At 43.4% G+C, this 22,057-nt stretch overlaps 1 protein-coding gene across 4 annotated transcripts in view; it reads left to right on the top strand.

The window, feature by feature from the left end:
• BUB1 (BUB1 mitotic checkpoint serine/threonine kinase) overlaps positions 1-22,057 on the top strand; it is a 43,287-nt gene extending 21,230 nt beyond the window's left edge. For 2 of the 4 annotated variants that reach the window (XM_040993516.1, XM_040993517.1), the window contains 15 exons: positions 684-812; positions 911-1,021; positions 1,398-1,497; positions 2,676-2,757; positions 3,291-3,293; positions 4,603-4,777; positions 6,720-6,804; positions 11,188-11,426; positions 13,640-13,783; positions 16,644-16,759; positions 17,701-17,862; positions 18,020-18,177; positions 18,280-18,454; positions 19,887-19,993; positions 21,580-22,057. In XM_040993516.1, the coding sequence (XP_040849450.1) occupies positions 684-812; positions 911-1,021; positions 1,398-1,497; positions 2,676-2,757; positions 3,291-3,293; positions 4,603-4,777; positions 6,720-6,804; positions 11,188-11,426; positions 13,640-13,783; positions 16,644-16,759; positions 17,701-17,862; positions 18,020-18,177; positions 18,280-18,454; positions 19,887-19,993; positions 21,580-21,775 (1,982 nt within the window). In that variant the 3' untranslated portion in view covers positions 21,776-22,057. The remainder of the gene's footprint in view (positions 1-683; positions 813-910; positions 1,022-1,397; positions 1,498-2,675; positions 2,758-3,290; positions 3,294-4,602; positions 4,778-6,719; positions 6,805-11,187; positions 11,427-13,639; positions 13,784-16,643; positions 16,760-17,700; positions 17,863-18,019; positions 18,178-18,279; positions 18,455-19,886; positions 19,994-21,579) is intronic. The other 2 variants (XM_040993515.1, XM_040993518.1) reach the window with 2 other exon arrangements.

Genomic DNA, 22,057 nt, shown 5'->3' with positions numbered 1-22,057 from the left:
CCCATTGTCTGACTTAGCTGAGTGAGATGGAGAACTGGTCTTAGATTCATAGTGTTACTTGGAACATACTATCCTTGGGGTACAGTGGAGCTAATGGGGATGCTTAGGACAAAACTGCTCATTTTGTGTGATCCCCAACCAGACATTATGTTCTTTTAGTCCTTGTTTTCCTTTCTATGGAAGGACAGTTTTCTTTCCTCACTCATGGAACTGTCTATATATATAAAGATGGAAATGAAATAGGTGATCACTATAATAATAACTAATATATATAATATGATTAATAATTAGAGTCTTTTAAAAATTATTTATTTGTTTGAAAGGCGTAGTGACAGGAAGAGATCTTCCATTTACTGGTTCACTCCCCAAGTGATTCCTGGGACTTGGCCAGGATAAAGCCCAGTTAGGTGTCAAGGGCCCAAGTCCTTGGACCATCTTCTGCTGCTTTCCCAGGGATATTAACAAGAAGCTCTTAGAGGCTGAGCTGCAATGGAGGATTCGAACAAGTGCTCCAATAGGTTGCTTAAGCAGTCAGACCACAATACCAGCACAATACCAGTCTTTAATGATCATTACAGATGATGACATTCTGGTGTGATTGTATTTAGTGACTTAGATTATGTGCCTTCCAACTTATTTTGATTTGCGTACTGATAGCACCTTGTGCACCATTCCTTTCCTAGGGTGTGAAACACACAAGGTTCCTAACACAGGTTCTTTCCATACAACTCCAAACACGTCCCTGGGAATGGCTCAGGCAACACCCTCCAAAGTGCAGCCCTCTCCCACTGTGCACACAAAAGAAGCATTAGGTAAGGCATGTGGTTGAATGTGGCATTGGGTAACAAGTTAAAGAAAACTCGGAAACTCGTTTGCAATCTTTTTACAGTTGTTCTTTCTGTTCTTTAAGGTTTCATCATGAATATGTTTCAGGCTCCTACTCTTCCTGATATTTCTGATGACAAAGAAGAATGTTCATATCTAGATCAAAATGAAGATGCATTTGAAGCCCAATTTCAAAGTAATAATTAATGTTGAAACTGCTGTGTATGTAGTGTTAAGATGTGGCCTTTCCGTTGACTAGCTTGTCATGTAAGAGCAGGGAATGCGTGGGATAAAAATATGACAGTATTCTAGGAGGTATTCAGGAGATTGAGGATCACCATGCTTTAAATATGGGCCTGGGGCTTGAATGCCAGACCCTGTGACCACTGGGTCACTTCATCTCACTGTAAAGTGATTTATCTTCCCTCCTGGTACTTAAAGGCTGGTATAGGTTCTTTTCTGTAAGCCATTACTCTTTTTTTTTTTTTTTGTAGTTAAGGTGTAGCATAAAGTATAGTGAGAGTTTTTTTCATAACACAATAATGAGATGATTTTGTTTTATTCTGTTACAGAAAATGCAGGGTCTTCTGGAGCTTGGGGAGTGAATAATATTATCTCCAATTTCTCATCTGCCTTTCTTGTGTTTGAAGACGGAAACAAAGAAAACTATGGGTAAAGACACATCTAGTGGAGGAAGCATTAGGAGAGGCGTGTTGTCCCAATGTCTTGGGCAGCAGAGGTGCCTCCAGGACTCCTAGTGCTAGTGGCAGGCCTAGATGGACACTGTGAGTTGGATGGTCTGGGTATGGTCTGGCTACCATCGCTAGCTCTGCCACTGAGGTGCCTTTGGACCACATGGCCAGGCTTGTGTTACTTACTGGAGTTCTTCAGATCTGTAGCCTTGTGTGGGAATCCCAGAGAGCAGACCTCACACAGCAAAAGCATCTGTTGTAAAAGGAAACCAATGTGGGCATACGTTATCAGACAACTGAGGGATTCTCTAGATTTCTTTTCAAAGATTTATTTATTTTTATTACAAAGTCAGATATACAGAGAGGAGGAGAGACAGAGAGGAAGATCTTCCGTCCGATGATTCACTCCCCAAGTGGCCGATGCTAAGCCGATCTGAAGCCAGGACCCAGGAACTTCTTCCAGGTCTCCCACACGGGTGCAGGGCCCCAAAGCTTAGGGTTGTCCTCAACTGCTTTCCCAGGGCACAAGCAGGGAGCTGGATGGGAAGTGGAGCTGCCAGGATCAGAACCAGCGCCCATATGGGATCCCAGTGCGTTCAAGGCAACGACTTTGGCCGCTAGGCCATCATGCCGGGCCCGATTCTCTAAATTTAAAGCTGTATTAAATCTGAATTAATCTAGGTTTCCATTTGTTCTATCTTTGTAGGACTGATAAGTGAGACAGCCAGTGAGTGGCCTTATATTGGGTCATGCCAACAGAATCTGTTCTAGAATGTAGGGACATTACATTAGAGACCATCCATGAACTCTGTTAGTCATGTAAACCACAGGAAAACAGATGTCAGAATGAGTTAAGAATCACAGGATCTGAGAAATCAATGGAGACAGAAAGGAGAAAGGCATGGTCAGCTCTCGGGAAGGAATAAGATGCTGTGTGGCATCCCTGATCGTCTAACAGATGACACTGTAACAGAATCTCTGTGTTTTCCTCCCTCTTCTAAGTCTGCTTTACCAAGTTAATTCATTTTGCACTCAGTTTTGCTGGAAGGGCTATAAAAGCAAGGACTATCTATGCTGATATTAACTCATTACATTGGATTAAGTGAAGAGTTTCTATAAGCCTGTTTTGTTGTTTATAATTTTACCTATTTTCCTTAGATTACCACAACCTAAAAATAAGCCCCCGGGAGCCAGGACCTTTGGAGAACGCTCTGTCAGCAAATTTCCTTCGGAACCAAATGTAAGCACATCTTTCCTTTCATTTACCTACTGATTATGCCAATGAAATGATACGGTACATATGGAAGTAAGCCAGTAAATATACTGCTATAAAGAAAATGTGCTTCTCCTAGAACAGTTATTCATCCTAAACTAAGGTTTTAGTCTGCGTCAGTGTAAAGAAACAAGCAGCACTTTTTCCTCCCGTGTTGAAAAGGGTGAGGTTGGGTTTTTGGTGATAGTGAAGTATATACAAAGGCTATGTGTGGCTTTTTATGAGTTAGTGCAGAGGTTTATCAAGTGTGATCCAGGTCTCCACACAGGAGCAGGGTCCCAAGGAGTTGGGCCATGCTCCACTGTTTTCCTAGGCCGTAAGCAGGGAGGTGGATGGGAAGTAGAACAACCAGGACATATGGGATACCAGCATTTGAAGGTGCAGGCAGGATTAGCTTGTTGAGTTAATTTTTGTTTTCTTAAAGAAATATCTCTAAGTTAAGACTATGACAACAGAGATGTAAGATGGTCCTGGAGCATCTTATAGTGCCAGAAAGTAAGGAAGTGTTTTATAAAAGGGAAAGGGGTGGGCATGTCAAAGAGCTAAGTTGCGTGAGCCAGTGGAACAATTTAAATAAGAAAAATAAGTAGAATAATATAGTATTGGACTATAACTCAAGAAATGAAGTCAGTATCCATGCTGAAAGGACTCACTGGGGAAATAAGGAAAATCCTCACAGGAGAATTCCTGGGAATATGAAGGGGTTGGGCAGCAGTAAAAGAAATAGTGTCTGTTTCTCTCCCTCTCCTTCCCTCCTCCTCTGGAGCTCTTTCAAAGAAGAAAGAAAGGGGAAAGGCTGCTCTTAGAACCACACAGCAATAATTGCTATAGCCAAGATTCATGGATAAATACTAGAGAGTAAAGCCTTAAGAATCAGGTTATTTGGCGAGTGAAGCATTGGATAAAATCTTTTCTCTGTAAATCTGAATTTCTAGTGAATAAATCTGAAAAAAAAAAGAGAGAAACGATAATTATAAATATCTCATTCAGTATATCCTAGCAATTAGATACTCAGTACTGAATTTGTTTAGTTTAATATGCACAAATTTTTCTATATTCTTCCTTAGAGGAAGAATGAGTGTGTGCTAGACAGATAAAGGAAAAGGGAAAGTGGTTAACAATGGGGAAGCGTGGTAGATGACCACCTGACCCAGGGCTGGGTTAGCCTCACCTGCAGTAAGTCTTGTTGACAGCTTGTATCTTCTAACATACTTAGAGGGATCCTTTACCTTCAGAGATTCTTGTCCAAAAAAATCTATAGCCCTCTTCTAATCATGAGAAAATACCAATTGAGCTCAAATTAGAGCGGTATTCTACACGATTCCTGAGTAGCGTTCAAAAGAATCAACATAAGAAAGAATGCGGGAAAGAATAATAGATGGACATAGACAAGAGGAGACTAAGTAGCGCGAGATTCTGAGGGAAGACAGTGAGATAGGAATAATAAAATCAGTGGTTACTACAAGTGTTCAGGTTTTACAAATGTGCCTGGTTCTCGAGGGTCAGTTAACAGACAGTAGCAGAATCCCAATAAAGAGTGGTTTATGGAAAAATCTAAAATCTAGTCTTTTTTTGAGATTTAAAATCAATTGTAAGATTTGAAAACAAAAGTGTAACCTTGTTGTGATGTGACTCCAGTGGGGTGTGTTAATGATGTGCTATTCCAGTTCTGGGAATCCTGACGTCCCCAGTGATGTGTTAACTCACCAGGTTTGCATCTCTTCCCTCCTCATATCTGAGTGAGTTGAGGTGTTACATCTCATGGGATAACAAAAAGATTGCTGCCCCTTTTCAATTCATCCTCTAATGCAGGAAGTGCCTCATGCCGAAGAGTTTTCGGATGACTCAACTGTGTGGGGTGTTCGCTGCAACAAAACCCTGGCACCCAGTCCTGAGAGCATAGGAGACTTCACGTCTGCTGCACGGCTTGCGTCTACGCCCTTCCACAAGCTCCCCACGGAGTCAGTGCACATTCTGGAAGATAAAGGTGTGTGCTAGGTCGTTAGACCATTTCTGTCTAGTGCAACATTAAGTTCTTTCAATGGGATTGCTTTCTTGAACATTCTAAATGGGGAACTTGAAGTTCTTAAAAACAGAAATATAGAATTAATTCCCTGCATTATCATCTGTGTGATTTCCCCCCGCCTGCCCCTTTGGTATGTCTTCTTCAAAGGGAAAACCATTTAAAGGCAAGTATAGAATTTCCAACCCATTTGTATAGGGTATATTTGTTTGATAACAAAAAGGCCTCAACAGACATTAAATAATTTGAATATTGGAAGTGAAGAACAGTTAGATTTTATCATTTCGTAAGGGTGAAGAACCCATTGCGGACCTTAGTAAGTGTCTGCAAATTGTATTATTTTACATATGTAGCCAACTATTGCACTCACATACACATATTTTCTGATATTAAATGATTTAACTTGAAGAAAATAATAAAGTTGAGAAATAGTCTTATTTTCACCCCACGCCAAATGTGCCCCCCCCCATCCAATACATCTTTATAGATTTGATTGGGACCCCAGTTTGTGTATGGCTTTGTCCTAGAACACAGACTGTTTTAAGCTGTTAAACACCATCCCTCAGAACATGTACTGTAAGGTCTAGGGCCACTATTATCATTCTGACAACTGATTTATCAGTCATACACCAACTGTGGCATTTGACCCACCAGATAAAGCACCTACATCCCACATCAGATTATCTGTGTTCATACTTGAGCTGGGCTTCTGCCACCCCATGGGAGGCTCAAGTTGACTTTCTGACCTGCATGCCCTGGGAGCATTTGGGGAGGAGCAGCAGATGGGAGCTTGCTCCATCTTAGTCTCGGCCTCAATTAAATTCTTAAGTTTTTCTTTTTTTTTTTTTTTTTTTTTTTTTTTTTTAGAATAAAACAGCAGCAGTTGTAACCCTACTAGGATTTTTTTCAAAGTGGTAGTTGTTTCCAAACTAATAACAAAATAATTGCCAAAGAATTGGACTTTATTAGGTAGAAAAGGAGTATAATAATGGGATTATGACCCTATAATGGTATAAGTTCTTGACTGTGGTGTAAGAATCTGCTTCTTTAGGATACTAATCCTGTATGTTGGATTTCTTTTCTAAGTCCTAGAGCAGAGTTTAGTTAAGACTTGAACAATTGTAAAATGGCATCACAGACTACCAATTGAATCAAGTGGAAAGGGTGTTTTAGGTTTTTTTTTTTATTTCAAAAATCTAGTAGTAGCATGTTTCAGAAAGTCAATATTAGCTACTCTTAAAATATTTGCCATTTGATTCTATAAACGGAAGCGATTATGCTAGCAAGTATTGACATCTGTTTAGTGAAGAAATAGCTGACAGAATTTTTCTGGTGTAACACTGGCTGCATGTAGTGTTACTGTCATTTCATAGTTTAATCTGTCTGCGCCCTCTATTTATAATTTTTTTGTAAGTTGAAGCAGTGTTAAGTTTTACTGAGTGGATTTCTGTCTTGAACACAGTCATTTCAATCAACTAAATGCTAACTGATTCCCTAAAATATGTTCAACTGGAAAGCAAACCTATGCCCTGGCAGCACGGCAGCCTTCTCCATGTCCTGGTCATTGCGTTCCCCCTGCAACCCAAGCCGCGGAAGCCCCGTGGGCTGCTCATTCCACCCAAATGAGTCTGCTCTTTCCCAGATGCTTTTTTTCTTGAAGGATTGTTGTAGGACAGGTAATAACATTGAAGTGCTCAGGTATATCTGAAGTAGTTTTTAAGGAATCTGTCCCTCCTGCACTCATCTTTTAGATCTGTGGCACATTTTACCATGCAATACTGTTCTGAATTTATAATGAAAATCAGCATAAAATAGAATCTCATGCTTTATAGCCGAGTGAAAATATATGTGTGCTCATGTGTGTATACATGTTAGGTGTCTGCTTCTAATTTTGTGTATGTTTTAGAAAATATCGCAACAGAGTATACCCATGCTTCTATGGCCACTTGTGGAGAAAGCGTGAAGAAGTCCTCAACAGACAGGAAATTCGGGTCAGTATGATTCTCATTCTCTGTTGGCTCTGTAGCTTTGCTTTCTCTGACAGAGCACCTAGCTCCAGCCCGCAAAGATTAGTGCCTTTGTATCAGCTGGCAGTTAGAAATCCAAAGGAGCTCTTTGAATAGATGTCTGATGATGGGCCAGTGCACTATCAGGGTGGAGAGGGCAGCACCAGGTTAACAGCATCCCTGGGGAAACCTCCTCATTCTCTGCAGCCAACATGCACTCACCTCGGGAGCAATACTGGAGATCTTCTCATCTGCCAGGGACCCCAACAAAACCACCAGAGCCCTGAGCAAATGCCCACCTGCCTTTTTTTTTTTTTTTAAAGATTTATTTTTATTACAAAGTCAGATATATAGAGAGAGAGGAGGAGAGACAGAGAGGTGAATGCTCTTGTAGAATTTTGACAGGCTGGTAAAGCTTCAGGGTCTACGAGAGCTTGCCATCTTGAAGGTGTGCGTTGTGTTGGAGGCATGGTGCTTGCCTTGCATGCTGCAGGTGGTCTCAGCACAGCTGTGACTCTGAAATGTGTTCTTTGCCTCTCTTCCACGTGAAGAAGCCAGGTCTCAAAGATAGAAATGTTTGAGCCAAAATCATGGAGCTCTTAATATGCAGAGCCAGAATTTGAACTTGGGTTTCTCTGATTTCAGAACCCTGATTCTTACCACTCAACCTCTTAATACCAAAAACCTCTCATTTATCTACAGTGTCAATCAAAAATGGTTGGATGAAAGAGTATTTACCCCAGAAAACCAATGAAGAGGCATGCAGAAAATAGTTAACTAATTCATAATAAAGTGAATGTTGCTTAAACAGATTTTTTTGTCTTTTTTTTTTTTAAGATTTATTTTTATTATTTTTTCATTGGAAAGGCGGATATACAGAGAGGAGAGACAGAGAGGAAGATGTTCCGTCCGATGATTCACTCCCCAAGTGAGCGCAATGGTCGATGCTATGCCGATCTGAAGCCAGGAGCCTCTTCCGGGTCTCCCACACGGGTGCAGGGTCCCAAAGCTTTGGGCCGTCCTCAACTGCTTTCCCGGGCCACAGGCAGGGAGCTGGAAGGGAAGCAGGGCTGCTGGGATTAGAACCGGCGCCCATATGGGATCCCGGGCGTGCAGGGCGAGGACCTTTAACCACTTGCGCCACCGTGCCGGGCCCGATTTTTTTGTCTTTTTTATGAAAATTTTATTCAGTGGGCACAGCATGTGCTGCCACCAAGAATCTCCTAACCCCAAACAAACTTTCACTTACAAGATTATCATAAGCCACCTTCAGCATAAGATTAATGTGTAAGTCTGTAGAACAGAAGTCACCGTTGGTAGCAAGGCTCCCACTGTCACCCCGTAGGACAGTTCAAGTGCAGGGAAACCAGGTTCCCATAGGACCAGGTGCTGGAGCTCTTCTCGCCCAGGAGCCTCATTTCCAGGAGTTAATGGTTCTTAGAATAACCCTACAGATGTGGCTCTCAGGTTCCCCACTGGGCCAGGACCATTACACTCAAATCATCACACTCAAAGCCTGAAGCTGTGGGTTTCAGCCGAAGATCACAACTCTCCTAATTAGGATGCTGTTCACTGTGAGGTTTTGTTTGTTTTTAATTGTAAAGTCGGATATACAGAGAGGAAAATCTTCCATCCAATGATTCATTCCCCAAGTGACTGCAACGGCTGGTGCTGCACCAGTCCGAAGCCAGGAGCCGCTTCCAGGTCTCCCACTCACAGATGCAGGGTCCCAAGGCTTTGGGCCATCCTCAACTACTTTCTCAGGCCACAAGCAGGGAGCTGGAAAGGAAGCAGGGCTGCCAGGATTAGAACCAGTTCTCATATGGGATGCCTATGCATTCAAGGCAAGGACTTTAGTCGCTACACTACCACCGTGCCCTGTGATGGTTTTATTACCATAAGCAACAATGACAGTGAGTGATAGTCTACCTGTTCAGATTTGTAGGAATGGAGATATAATTTAATCTCAGGTTCTCATGGAGAAGGATAAAGGATTTTGGCAACCATTTATGTACCCACAGTAATTTGGATATTCATGTGACGGTATACGAGCAGTGTGTAAGAGTACACATACTTGCAACCAATGGATTCCACAGTGGCAGTGTGCATGGGCCTGACAGTACCTTCATTGAGTGATCCAAGCCAGCATTGCCAGAGGAAGTCATGTGTTTTCAGGCCGTGAGAAGTGCACACTGTATTGCTCTCTGCTTCCCACACACCAGTAGTCCTGGTCTAACCAGGAGGAGAAAGAATGGGAACCCAAAATACCTGGCTCATATTCCTTATGACTAAAAACCTTAGGAAGGTCTTGGGAAATGAGGAGTGCTAATAAACTCACAGATGAGGAAGGAGGTTTGAAACCAGTGCAACACCATGTCCAGGCCTGGCTCCCAGCACAGAATGACATTGGTGGGAAAACAAGTTTGATCCCAGTAAGGTCTGGAGCTTAGTTCTGTTTTCTTTGGCAGACATCCTTGTCCTAGGAGATGATAACATTCAGAACAGCAGGTGAGGAATATACAGCAATTACGATGCTGTATGAAACCTAAAATGATTCCAAAATAAGAATTCCACTAAAAAAGTCACAGAAAAAAATGTGGTAAGAAGTGAAAATATCAACATCCGCAGTTACATTTATAGCATTATTTGTATGAAAATAAGGTGTTTTTAAAAAATATATTTGATGGAATTAGAGAAAGAGATCTTCCATTTTCTGCTTCATTTCCCAGGTAACTAGTAGCCAGGACTGAGCCAGGCCCTAGCCAGGAGCAAGGAGCTTCATTCTGGTCTTCCACATGGGTTACCAGCACAGAGGATGCAAACACTTGGGCCACCTTTTACTATTTTTTACAAGACCATTAGCAGGGAGCTGGATTGCAAATGGATCACCTGGGATACAAACTAGTGCTCATATGGGATGCCAGCGTTGTAGGTCATAGCAACTTAATTTGCTATGCCAAAATGCTGACTCCAAAATTATTAGTGAACACAGATGTGAGGGGTGTATGTATGAGATAATTAAGCACTGAATCGGTGAATACTGATCGATTGCTCTTGGAAGAATACAGGGTTAATTCCATGAACTTCTGCTATGGTATCTTATTTAATGTTTGTTACTGGCTCGTTCATATTAAATGTGTCCAAAGACCATAGCTCATGTAGAATAAAGCTTATATAATACATGTATTTTCTCTGTAAGGTGTTTCACAACCTTTTTCCACTTTGAGATATGAAGTAGTCCTTCAGGATTACACATTTGCATTTTATTTATGTATTGTCTTTAAAGATTTTTGTTGATTTGTTTGGAAGAGTTGGAGGGAAAGACAGATATTTCATCCACTGGCTTATTTCACAAATGGCCACAATGACCCGGAACTGGTCCAAGATAAAACCAGGAGCTTCTGCCGGGTCTCTCACATGGGCAGAGGTGCACAAGTACTTACGCCATCTTCGTCTGCTTTTCCCAGACCAATGACAGCGACCTGAATTGAAAGCAGAGCAGCTGGGGCTATTGCCTATGTGGGGTACCAGTGTCACGGTTGATTTCATTACCCACTACACTATAGTGCTGGTCCCATTTGGGGACATTTTAAACAATGAAGTAAATGCCCAACGCAGTAGCCTAGTGACTTAAGTCCTCACCTTGCATGCACCAAGATCTCATATGGGTGCCGGTTCTAATCCCGGAGGCCCCACTTGCCATCTAGCTCCCTGCTTGTGGCCTGGGAAGGCAGTGGAGGACGGCCCAAAGCCTTAGGGCCCTGCACCTGTGTGGGAGACCTAGAAAAGGCTCCTGGCTTTGGATCGGCTCAGCTCCAGCCGTTGCAGCTACTTGGGGAGTGAAACAGTGAAAGGTAGATTTTCCTCTTTATATCGGACTTTGCAATAAAAAAAATAACAGCTAAAAATACAAGCACCCTGGCACTTAGTATGACCCAAAAGGACCTTGCTCATGATGTAATCTCCCCACTCCTATTGTGCTTAAACGACTGCAGAATCATAGAAGTGTAGATTTGGAGTTAGAAGTAGCCTGTAGATAAGTTTACAAGTACAAAATCCACCAATCATGGAAACTCTACAGTTGTGTGTGTGTGTGCACACGTATATTTACGTAGATATGGAAAGTATTGTTGCACTATAGAGCATTTTCTGTTTATACCTCATTATTATAATGGAAACCATCATGTAACATGTGTTTTTATTTTCCTCCTGTTCCTGATGTACTGGCTGAGTATTTGTATGTATTTGTGTAAAGACAGTATTTTCATCAACTCTGACTCTGAGGCCATTTTGAAATGTCATCACTGGAACGTTCCCCTGACCAGATCCATGAAGATTTTGTTTGTCCTGTCCTTTTCATGCATCCAGTCCAATTCAGGAGAAATGCACAGAACCAGCACCCCCCACTGATGTGCCTTCATCACCCCTGTGCAATCAGAGGCAGCCTGCGGCAGATGATGCGCTGCTTCGTGAAGCCCAGTGGGGCCTGGAGGCGTGTAAGCTCGCTGACATGGACCTTGCCCTTGCGGAGGACTCCCAACGTGCAGTTGCTGGGCCCCAGGCAGAAGGGATGCAGACGGATTCTCTCGGAACAGCTGATGCTCCAAGTATGCACAGTTGCTGCTTCTTAGCTAGACCTGCATGAGGATGATAGTGTGGGGAGAAGCTGTGCTGTGAAGGAAGCTCAGAGAGTGGGTCATTGAATGTCATAGGGTAGCACAGATTCCCACGTTGTTTGCATAGTTGCAATACAGAACAGTCCAACAGGAAAATACTTGGAGGATAGCCACAACTATTTCAGATGACAACTGTTGGAAGAGGGAATTGGGTCTTGGTCTGTAATGTGCCAGATATTTAATACAGCTTTCTCTAGAGGAGTGCTGATGCTCCTGATTAGACAGACACCCCTCCTGACCCTGCCTTGTTACAGAGTGCATTTTGGAGGTGGGCATTGTGCAGTGGGTTAAGCTACCACTTGGGATGCCTGCAGCTTATGTGCCTGCTTTGAGCCCATTACTCTGTCCTTGAGAGCCTACTTCCTGTTTATGCACCAGGCATTACATGACTTCCTGTTCCCAGGTGGGCTACCCAGGCACAGCCCCTTGCTTTGGCCTGACCTAGCCCCAGCAGTTGCCATTACCTTGAGGAGTGGAGAGCAGATGAAATATCTTTCTGTTATTCTGCCTTTCAAAAAAATAAAACTTTAAAAGTAAACAAGCTGGAGAGAGAAACAGATTGAGGAGATGGACTGTGTAGGTTCTTGCCCTAGCTTACTCTCGTAGGCAGTCATATTCAGTTTTCTGTTCCCCTCTTTTCCTTTTTCATGAAATGGAGGTGTTGCTGGTAGATCTGTCTTGGATGCTTGTTATAAGAAACAAGTGAGATTGTAAGCGTTCTGCACATGCTTAGCACTAAGCAAGTGATCACCATGCTGAGTTAGGCTTTTCTGGCTGTCTCCAGTAAGATTCTTTTTTATAACACTCCACATTGAGGGGAAAAAAAACCCTTTTTTTCTTTAGAAAACATTTCCCTTTTGTGGAACCAAAATATGTCTCGTATGTTCAAAATTGCATGTAAGTAGCAAAGTGTTTTGTGGGTATGAGTGGAGAGGCAATGGAAGAATAAGTAACCATCTAACCATGCTAGGATGACTGATGTCTGAAGGAGCCCTGGGGATGGATAGCCACCATTCTGTTGGAAGCAGAATCTGTCAGTTCAAATGAGTGGGACAAGACATGACTGCTGTGACTCCCTTGGCCTTGAGATAACTGAGTAGTTATCTCACTTTATAAAACTACCAACAAATAGGACTGTGGTAGCAGTGCAATTTAAGCTGCCTCTTAAGACACATGTATCCTGTCAGTGCTTGTGATGGAGTCCTGCCTCCACCTCGAGACCTGGAGACCCCTGGTGATAGCCCACATGCTTGGGTGTGGGATAACAGGATGAGTTTCCTGGCTCCTGCCCTGCGCTCGGCCAGTCTAAGCTGTTTCGGTCACTTGGAAAGTGAACCAACAGATCTTCTCTTCTCTCACTCTGCCTTTCAAATTAACTTTTAAAAGCCAAGCAAATGGAAGTAACTGTTCAAAAGTTTCAGAAGTTTATCTCTAACATTTTTAGAATATGCACTTATTGGAAAAGCAGAATGGCAGGGAGGGAGGAAAAGACTTGAGATTTTTCATTTGTTGATTCCCTCCTCAGATGCACACTGTCTTCAGGTCTGGGTTGGGCGGGAACCAGGAGCCTGGTGCTCCCTGAGTCTCACAGGAAGTTGAGCCGTGATCTGCTGCCTTCCCAAGCACATTAAAAGGAGGCAACGTAGCTGGAAGCAGCAATCTGCAATGGAATAGGAGCATCCCAAGCAGGAGCTTAACACACTGCACCACAGTACCCACCCTATTTATTTATTTATTTGAAAGGCAGATTGATATTCACTAGTTCATTCCACAAGTGCCCTTAACTGCCAGCACTGGGAGAGACCAGAGCCAGGAGCCACAGACTCCCTGAGTCTCCCTGTGGCTAGCAAAAACCCAAGCACCTGCTGCCTCCCAGGGTACCCTGCACATTAGCAGGAAGCTGAGGGTAGCTCAGAACCAAGCACTCTGATATGGGCAAGGCCATCCCACTTGGCAGCTTACCTGCTACACTGCCTGCTGCTAATTTTGACTTTTGAAAATAAATCTTTGTTATTTGAATCGGTACTATTGAAGGAATACTGCTATTGAGAGTTTATTTAATGAATATCTGTACTTGCTGAATCTGTTGTTTCATTGGTAAAATTCCTGGATACTGAATTCATGTTTCTTTCCATTGCTGTAAGCCTTCACTGTGGAGAACCCATGGGATGATCGTTTGATTCTCAAATTTTTATCTGGACTTTCTAAACCGGTGAATTCCTATCCAAATACTTTTGAATGGCAATGCAAACTTCCGGCCATCAAGCCCAAGACCGAAATTCAGCTGGGTAAGAATTATATGGATAATATAACACTATAAGTTCCTGTTTCTCCGTGGGAAGTTGATGGCCACACATGAGTTGTGAGATTCTCCTCCTGCCCCACGTGTCTCGTGTTTTAGGCTGAGAGCAGATGGTCAAGCCACGACAAAACTGTGTGATTGTTATTGGGGTTGTAATTCAAGTAACTAACAGTATCTGTCAAAATAAAAATATTAATATACTCTTGAACCCAACCATCTACTTATAAGAATTTCCTTTAGGCACTGGTTGTAAAATAGAGGCATTGGCAATAGAATAAGGAGGCTTGTCCCACAGTAATGGGAAATGGTCTCTAGAACATAGTGAAAAAGGCAGCAGTGGGTATATGATGTGCTACTTTTCGTTTCTCAGGAAAGAGGGTAATAATACACATTGCTATAACATCTGAAGAACTCCTGCTGGAAACTGAAAATTGACACAGCTTAGTGGGGGTGGGAAGCTATAGCTGTAGAAAACAGTGGAAGCTAGACTTTCCACAATGTACTTGTTATTTTTAATAAACACGTTTTAGGTTTTAGAGCTATGTTAGGCTTACAAAAAAGTTTTCCATGTTCTTAGCCGCCACCTCACTGCCTCTGCAGGATTTCTGTGTTCTGTTTTCTCTCAACACTCTGCATATTTTACTCCACTCCTGAGAAGTCTACTGTAATTCCTGTCCTTGCTCCTCTGTAGGTAAGGCCTTTTTATTCCTGTGGCTTCTTTGAAGTTTCTCTTTCTCCTTGGTTTCCCACACTTTCAATATGATAGGCCCCAGTGTCAGTGTTTTGGTGTTTACCCTCTTTTTTTCCTGAGTTCCCTGGGCCTGTGCTGCCTGTCATGAGTTTTTTGAAGCTCTCAGTCACTATTAATATACGTTTTTTTTTTTCCTTTCCTCCTTTCTCGTTTTCCCATTATGTGTATGTTATATCTTTTTTTGTAATTATATAAAAATTCTTAAATATTCTGTTAAATCCTTTTTATTTTTCTTTTATGCCTTTTAATTTTGTGTCTTATATTTTCAAGCTCAGTGGTTCTTTTCCTTTATATACAGTTTATTGATGAATACACGCAATACATTCTTCATTTTTTTAACTGTGGTTTATTATTTCTAGTACTTCCTTTTTTTCTCAGAGTTTCCATCTATGCTTGCATTTTTTATTTTTGCACCTTATTTATACACTTACAGAGTTTAGCCATTTCACATACTAATCGTAATTTTAAAAAATTGACTTATCTTGGCCCAATCAATTGTCTAATTCTCTCCTTGCAAGCACCAGGATCCCCTGTGGGCACCAGTTCAAGTCCCAGGTGCTCCACTTCCCATCCAGCTCCCTGCTTGTGGCCTGGGAAAGCAGCAGAGGACGGCCTAAGTCTTTGGGACCCTAAACCCATGTAGGACATTGAAAAGGAGCTCCTGGCTCCTGGTTTCAGATTCAGCTCCAGACACTGTGGCTGTGGCCATTTAGGGAATAAACCAGTGGATGGAAGATCTCTTTCTCTCTGTGAATCTGCCTTTTCAAAAAAAGAAATAAATCTTTTCTAAAAAATTGATGTTTCCAAAATTTTTCTATGTATGTGTTTTTGATACATGTTTTCTCCAAGGCATGTGCTTTGTTTTCTGGTCTGCCTTGTGATGCTTTGTTAGGGACTACATTTACTGACAAATGTGCTCAGCGGAAGGAGTGAAATCAGTAGCCAGCGTGGGGGTTTATGCCTGCTTGGTTAGCAGTTAGGTGGTGTTACACTTTGCTGCCGTGGGTGTCAGGAGCTAAGCATCTTGCCGCCTTTGTGTGCTTGTTTGTCTCCTGTGATGTCCTTTAGTTTCCATCAAGACTGTTTGAATAGGGTCTAAGGTGTACAGCCCTTTCTGTTGTGCTTCTCCATGTTCTCTGATATATCTAAGAAGAGCTCCTGCTCTTCTGTTCAGCCTTTCTCCTGCTGTAAGGGTTGAGTGGTAAAACTCCTTTCATACTTAACTAGAAACCAGAGTTCTACTTTTCTTATATATTTTATTTTGACATGAATTCTTTAAAGTTCATCTCCATGGTTTTTCTCCCTAAAACCCTGGGATTGCCACAGCAACAAGCCATATATGAGGAATATTGCACAATATATCTGACTGTTATTTTTTAGAACTGGCAAGATTATCAAAAACAGGAAAAATCCATAAAGCCATCACAACCCAGAAGCAGCCAAGGAAACCTGGCAATAGCATGTATTGTTTCTGGGAACATGTTGGAAAACTAGTGAGATCCAAAACAAGTGTTTTTTTAGTTAATGATAATGTATTGCTGTCAGTTGTATGTCAAATAACAGGATACAGAAGATGCAGAAACTTTACTTCCTTTGCAACTTTTTTGTTAAAAGTTTTTCAAAAAAGCAGGCTTCCTGAAATGAAAATGTTTAAAGTATGTGTTTGCAACAGCAGTGGTTACCGGTGGGCTTTGTCCTTTGTATTGTTATAAAACGTGAGCGTTTGTCCAATACATCATCCAATATTTGACAGAGGATTTTCTTCATGATCTTCCCAACATCTCGGGGGTCACTCTGTGAAGGCTACAAAGGTGTTGCTTGCTATAAACCATGGGTGTCTGTGGACACACAATGAGGCCTAGTGGCTAAGTGACAGGCCCGGTTGCAGAGCTCCGTTCTCCTGTATCACAGACTGGTAGGGGCTCTTCGTGGCAGGCATTGACTGCACTGCGTCAAGGAAAGAGCCTTGCTTAAGGAACAAGACCTGTTTGTGTTAGAGCTACTCAAACACTAGGAGTCTTCTCTGAGTTCTCCACTTTATAAAACCCTTCTTGTCTGGAGCCCTCTGGTCATGTTGCCATGTCTGTCTCCCCAGGTTCCTTGCTGGTGTATGTCAATCACCTTCTTGGAGAAGGGGCCTTTGCTCAAGTCTATGAAGTTACCCATGCAGATGTGGACAATGCCAAGGATAAACAGAAATTTGTCTTAAAGGTAAACGAATCACACTAGCTTTTTATATAACATAGATATGAATTGTAGTCAGACCTACTTTTTTAAGGTAGTGATTTTTATTAAAGATTTATTTATTTTTATTGGACAGTCAGATATACAGAGAGGAAGAGAGACAGAGAAGAATGTCTTCTGTTTGTTGACTCACTCCCCAAGTGGCCGCAGTGGCTAGAGCTAAGCCATTCTGAAGCCAGGAGCCTCTTCCGGGTCTCCCACGCAGGTGCAGGGTTCCAAGGCTTTGGGCTGTCCTCAACTGCTTTCCCAGGCTACAAGCAAGGAGCTGGATGGGATGCAGTGCCGCTGGGATTAGAACTAGTGCCCATATGGGATCCTGGTGCATTCAAAGTGAGGACTTTAGCTACTAGGCCACCATGCTGAGCTCTAAGGTGGTAATTTTTAAATATATATATGTATTATTTATGTTTATTTTGAGAGACAAAGACAGGCAGGGAGAGAGCTTCTATTTGCTGGTTTACTTCTCAAAGGAAGCAGCTGGGGCTGGGCCAGGCCAGAGCCAAATATCTGGAATTCAATGTGGTCTCCCACTTGGTGGCAAAGACCCAGTTATTCGGACCATCATTGCTGCCTCCCTGGGTGGACATTAGCAGGAAACTGGAAGAGGTGACACCAAGGCTTGCACACAGGCGAGTGTGCAATTTGGGATTGTGAGCATCCCAAACGACACTTTGCACTGTAACTAAGATCCATCTGAATGGTGATGTGTCCATGTTAAGCAAACACTCTATTATGAGAATTCAGGAGCGCCTTATCACTGAAATCATCTTATAGCAAGCTCCATATAACCACCAGTTCAAAGCTTGCCATTACTTTCAATCCACATCTTTTCTGGAGTTTACTTTGTGAAAGTTAGTTTTGGGAATTAGAGACCTGGTATGTATGCCACATGCTGATTGGATTTGCAGGTGCAGAAGCCTGCCAACCCCTGGGAGTTCTACATTGGCACCCAGCTGATGGAAAGACTCAATCCAATCGCTCGGCACATGTTTATCAAGTTCTACTCTGCTCATCTGTTCCAGAATGGGAGCATATTAGTAGGAGATCTCTACAGCTATGGGACTCTTCTTGTAAGTGCTTTCATTTCTGCCATGTGGACATGGTGTTCACTTTTGGCTTTGCCTTGCATATCTCCTGTTGGGGTGATGGGCAGGTGCAAAGCTTTTGACTTGACCTTTCAATAATCTTCTGCAACCAACTCAGGCTTCCACTCTGCATTGTTTCTAGAATGCCATTAACCTCTATAAAAATACTCTTGAGAAAGTGATGCCTCAGGCTCTCGTCATCTCTTTTGCCATCAGAATGCTCTACATGATTGAACAAGTGCATGACTGTGAAATCATTCATGGCGACATTAAGCCAGATAACTTCATTCTGGGAAGCAGGCAAGTGCCATACTTTTCCAGCGGTTCTCCTGTTCCCCTTTCCCTGGCAGCCTTTGGTTGTCTGTGCTCATGCAGCCTGATCCTTGTTTGTGTTTGATGCAGCTTTTTGGAGCAAGATGGTGACAATGATGATTTATCTTCTGGCCTGACACTGATTGACCTAGGTCAGAGTATAGATATGAAACTGTTTCCCAAAGGAACCGCATTCACAGGGAAATGTGAGACGTCTGGTTTTCAGTGTACTGAAATGCTCAGTAACAAGCCATGGAACTACCAGGTATGGCAAGAGAAGGACAAAGTTCAAAAAATTTTCCCTTATTGCATTTACCAGGCTGTCAAAATGAATTTGACAACTTAGTTAGTTTAAACTGGTCTCTTAAGCAACAGTTGAAGGAGGAACTTAAGGTGGAGAGAAGAGGAATGGAAAACCTATTCCTAAAAAATAGTCCTTCTTATTAATCAGTTATTAATTCTATATCGGAAAAGGAAGGCAGATGTACTCTGTGAGTTGGAGCCTTGGGAAAAGTAATTTGTCTGCAAAGTCTTCCAAGTAGAAGTTATGTGGTGAAGAGCCAGCTTGGCTTGCCAACATCAGGCTAGAGCAACCTGTGTCCTTTTGTGGACAGGCTCCTGGGGTCCCAGCCCACCCTCCCCAGGCAGAAGTGAGCGTGGTGTTAGGTACACCCGTGCTGTTCTCACAGGCAACAAGGTAGACTGATGCTGAACCATGGTACAGATTACCAGCCAAGTGCATTGCCAGCTCTTAAAAGGTGTTAGAAACGGGCCGTTATTATCCATTATAAAGGAAGATTTCAGGAATTTGTTTCCTCATTTTCACTTCATTTGAAAGGCAGAGAAAGGGTCAGAAAAACAGAGAAACGTATGTATCTTATGAATTTTCACTCCCCAAATACCTGCAGCAGCCAGGGCTGGGCTAGGGTAAAACTGAATGCCTAGAACCCAGTCTAAATCTCCCATGTGGGTGGCAAGGATGCAAGTACCTTAGCCACCTGTCAGCTGCCTCCCAGGTATATATTAACAGGACACCAGTGAGACAGCAGAGAACTGGAACTAAGACCAGGCCGTCCAGCGTGGAATATGGGTATGACAAGCACTGTGCTGACCAATGGGCCAGATACCACCCTGGTTCAGCAAGTTAGAATGCTAGATGGCAAACAAGGAACACACTGGGGTAAGTGCAGTTCTGAAGCTGTGCTAGCAAACCCAGTTGCTCAGTTTCCTGGTGAGAGCTGTGGCTGACAGGGAACCCATGATAAAGATGGTCTGCTGGGCCACAGACTGTGGCGTGCTGGCCCAGCATCTCCTGAGAGGGTAGAATGCATGAATAGTTATCTTCTGTCTGCAGGCTTGGACTTATGTCCACTGTGAGATGCCCTGGGTATGCCGTCAGAGACCCAGAGTCCCAGGCCAGGGTGTTAGGAGGACTCACAGGCCATCCCTGTTGTTGTGATATCCCTGTGTGACAAAAGGCTTAAGAAGAACACATTTTCTGAAGGAAGGAGGACAGGACTTCTCAGGGGCTGCCTCAGAAGGCACAGTCTCTGTGAGGCTGTTGGGGAGTTGGACGTATGGCTTCCCAAACCATACATTTGCTGTCATACCATTGAGTTTGCTGTCTGAGTTCCACATCTCTGACACTGCCAAGTGAGTGACTGTCTAGGTCACCCATCCCTGTGTTTTCCTTGTAGATTGATTACTTTGGCATTGCTGCCACAGTGTACTGCATGCTGTTTGGTACTTACATGAAAGTGAAAAATGAAGAAGGCATCTGGAAGCCCGAGGGCCTCTTTAGAAGGTGGGTGTTAGCCCTATGCTGCCGTGTGGAGAGAGCATTGGAGGTGGATCTCGGCCACTGAACAGAGAGCCTATGCTGTGGGCAATGTGCTGACCCAGCCAGTTAGCCACATGGCTCCACTGCTTGTGGTACCCCGCCTAAGATTGGACAACCTGTCCCCTTGTGGGCCTGGGGATTGGTGGCCTGAACACACCCAACATCTCTGTCCCTTTAAAAGATGTGCTTGAGTGAGGCTCGGGTGTTTGTTAGTGGAAGCAAAGCATGTAAAGCTGTCAGGGCAGGCCAACCGGGCCTGTGTGCCTTCAGTTCCCCATCTGTGGAGTCCCAGGGAGCAGTAAGGACAGCGCCAGAGCACGGTGCTCTCCCAGCTGGCTCCTGGTGGGACAGGCTGTTCAGCCCTGTGGTGGTGCTGGAGCTGCCCTGGACTGGAACACCGGAAAAGTACACTCATCCTCTTACTGGGGAGACTCGTGGGTTTTACATACGCTTACAACTCCTTAAACTAAGGTTCCCCTTGACTCACTAGTCCCTCCCAAAACAGAAAAAGAAAAAAGGTTGGCAATAATTCTCCAAATTATCACAGGTCACACATAAAAATGTCAGCTTCAGGTCCTGAAGGAAAACTTGGGATAATTACACTATATTTGGCAGAGTGGGTAATCATGTTTAGCAGGTCTTAGTTCTTCCTCTTGCTCAACCACAGCCAGTTCAGAAAGCTTCTGACCCTGGCCAGCTGTGGAGAGAGATGCCTTGAGTCAGCACCCAGCAGGCCTGCAGCCAGCAGCCCAGCTTCCTGTCTGGAGTAAACTCAGGCTGGGTTCTGCATTCTCCCACTGTCCTGGCTCCAGGTTCTGGAGTTTGTGCATTAAAACAATTTAGTTGTTAAATGGGAGTTCTGTCCTGTACTGCCTGGCCCATCTAACTGCTTATAGGCAGTTGTGCTCATCGGTTAGCAGTGTGGTACATACAGCTAGCCCAGCACATTTAGTTTTGGGGTCTTTGTTTTGTAAGATTTATTATTTGAAAGGCAAAGTTACAAAGGGTTGAGGGGAGAGACAGAGATCTTTCTTCCACTGATTTACTCCCCAAATGTCCATAATAGCCAGGGCTGGGCCAGGATGAAGTCAGGAGCTTCATACGGGTCTCCCAGGTGGTTGGCTAGGGTGCAAGCACTTGGGCCATCCTCCATTGCTTTCCCAGGAGCACCAGCAAAGAGTTGGACTAGAAATGGAACAGGCAAGATTCCGGCTAGCACCCATATGGGGTGCTGGCGGGGTGCTGGCGTGACAGGAAGCCACTTAACCTATATGCCACAAGAATACTCCAAAAGATAATTTCTACAAAGAAGTTTTCTATTGAAGAGCCATAGCTAAAAGACTTAAATCATTTTAGGGGAACAAACTAAATTTTGGCATTGAGCTGGATATTTCTCCCATTCAACATTTCCCTGCTTGATTGTGTAAGTTGGTTTAGGTAAGAGCTGTTGCGTGACTGTGCCTGGCCCGTGAGAGGCAGGTGCAGGCCGGGGCTGCTGCGTGGGGCACGCTGAGGGCCCCTTTCACACCTGTGGGTGTTCTGTGTTGCAGGCTTCCTCACCTGGACGTGTGGAACGAGTTCTTTCACACCATGCTGAATATACCAGATTGCCATCACCTTCCGTCTCTGAACCTGCTCAGGCAGAAGCTGAGGAAGCTCTTCCAGCAGCACTACGCAAGCAAAATCAGGACGCAGCGCAACAGGCTCATCCTCTTGCTCTTGGAATATAAGCGATCAAGAAAATAAAACGTGGTGCCAGCACTCCCTAGAAATCACTTTGTAAGTGCCAACCTGATTTTGAACTTTGATGCTCCCCCCCACACACACACATAGTTTATGTAAATATTTGTTGAAAATAAAGTCTGCAGAGTCAGTCTGTCATGTAGACAGGCTGCATTCGTGAGAAATACCTGGATGTGCGTGTTCTCTAGCAATCGCTTCTTCAGTATCGACCTGTTTAAACCAAATGGGTCAAGAGAGTTTGTTTTCAGATTTGAAGTTTTGTGTTTTTCCAGAGACTTAGTTTCA

The sequence above is a fragment of the Ochotona curzoniae genome, unplaced genomic scaffold (assembly GCF_017591425.1).
Source record: "Ochotona curzoniae isolate NIBS_2020 unplaced genomic scaffold, NIBS_Ocur_1.0 contig_883, whole genome shotgun sequence".
Taxonomy (NCBI): Eukaryota; Metazoa; Chordata; class Mammalia; order Lagomorpha; family Ochotonidae; genus Ochotona; species Ochotona curzoniae.
This window is presented reverse-complemented; position numbering and strand designations above follow the sequence as displayed.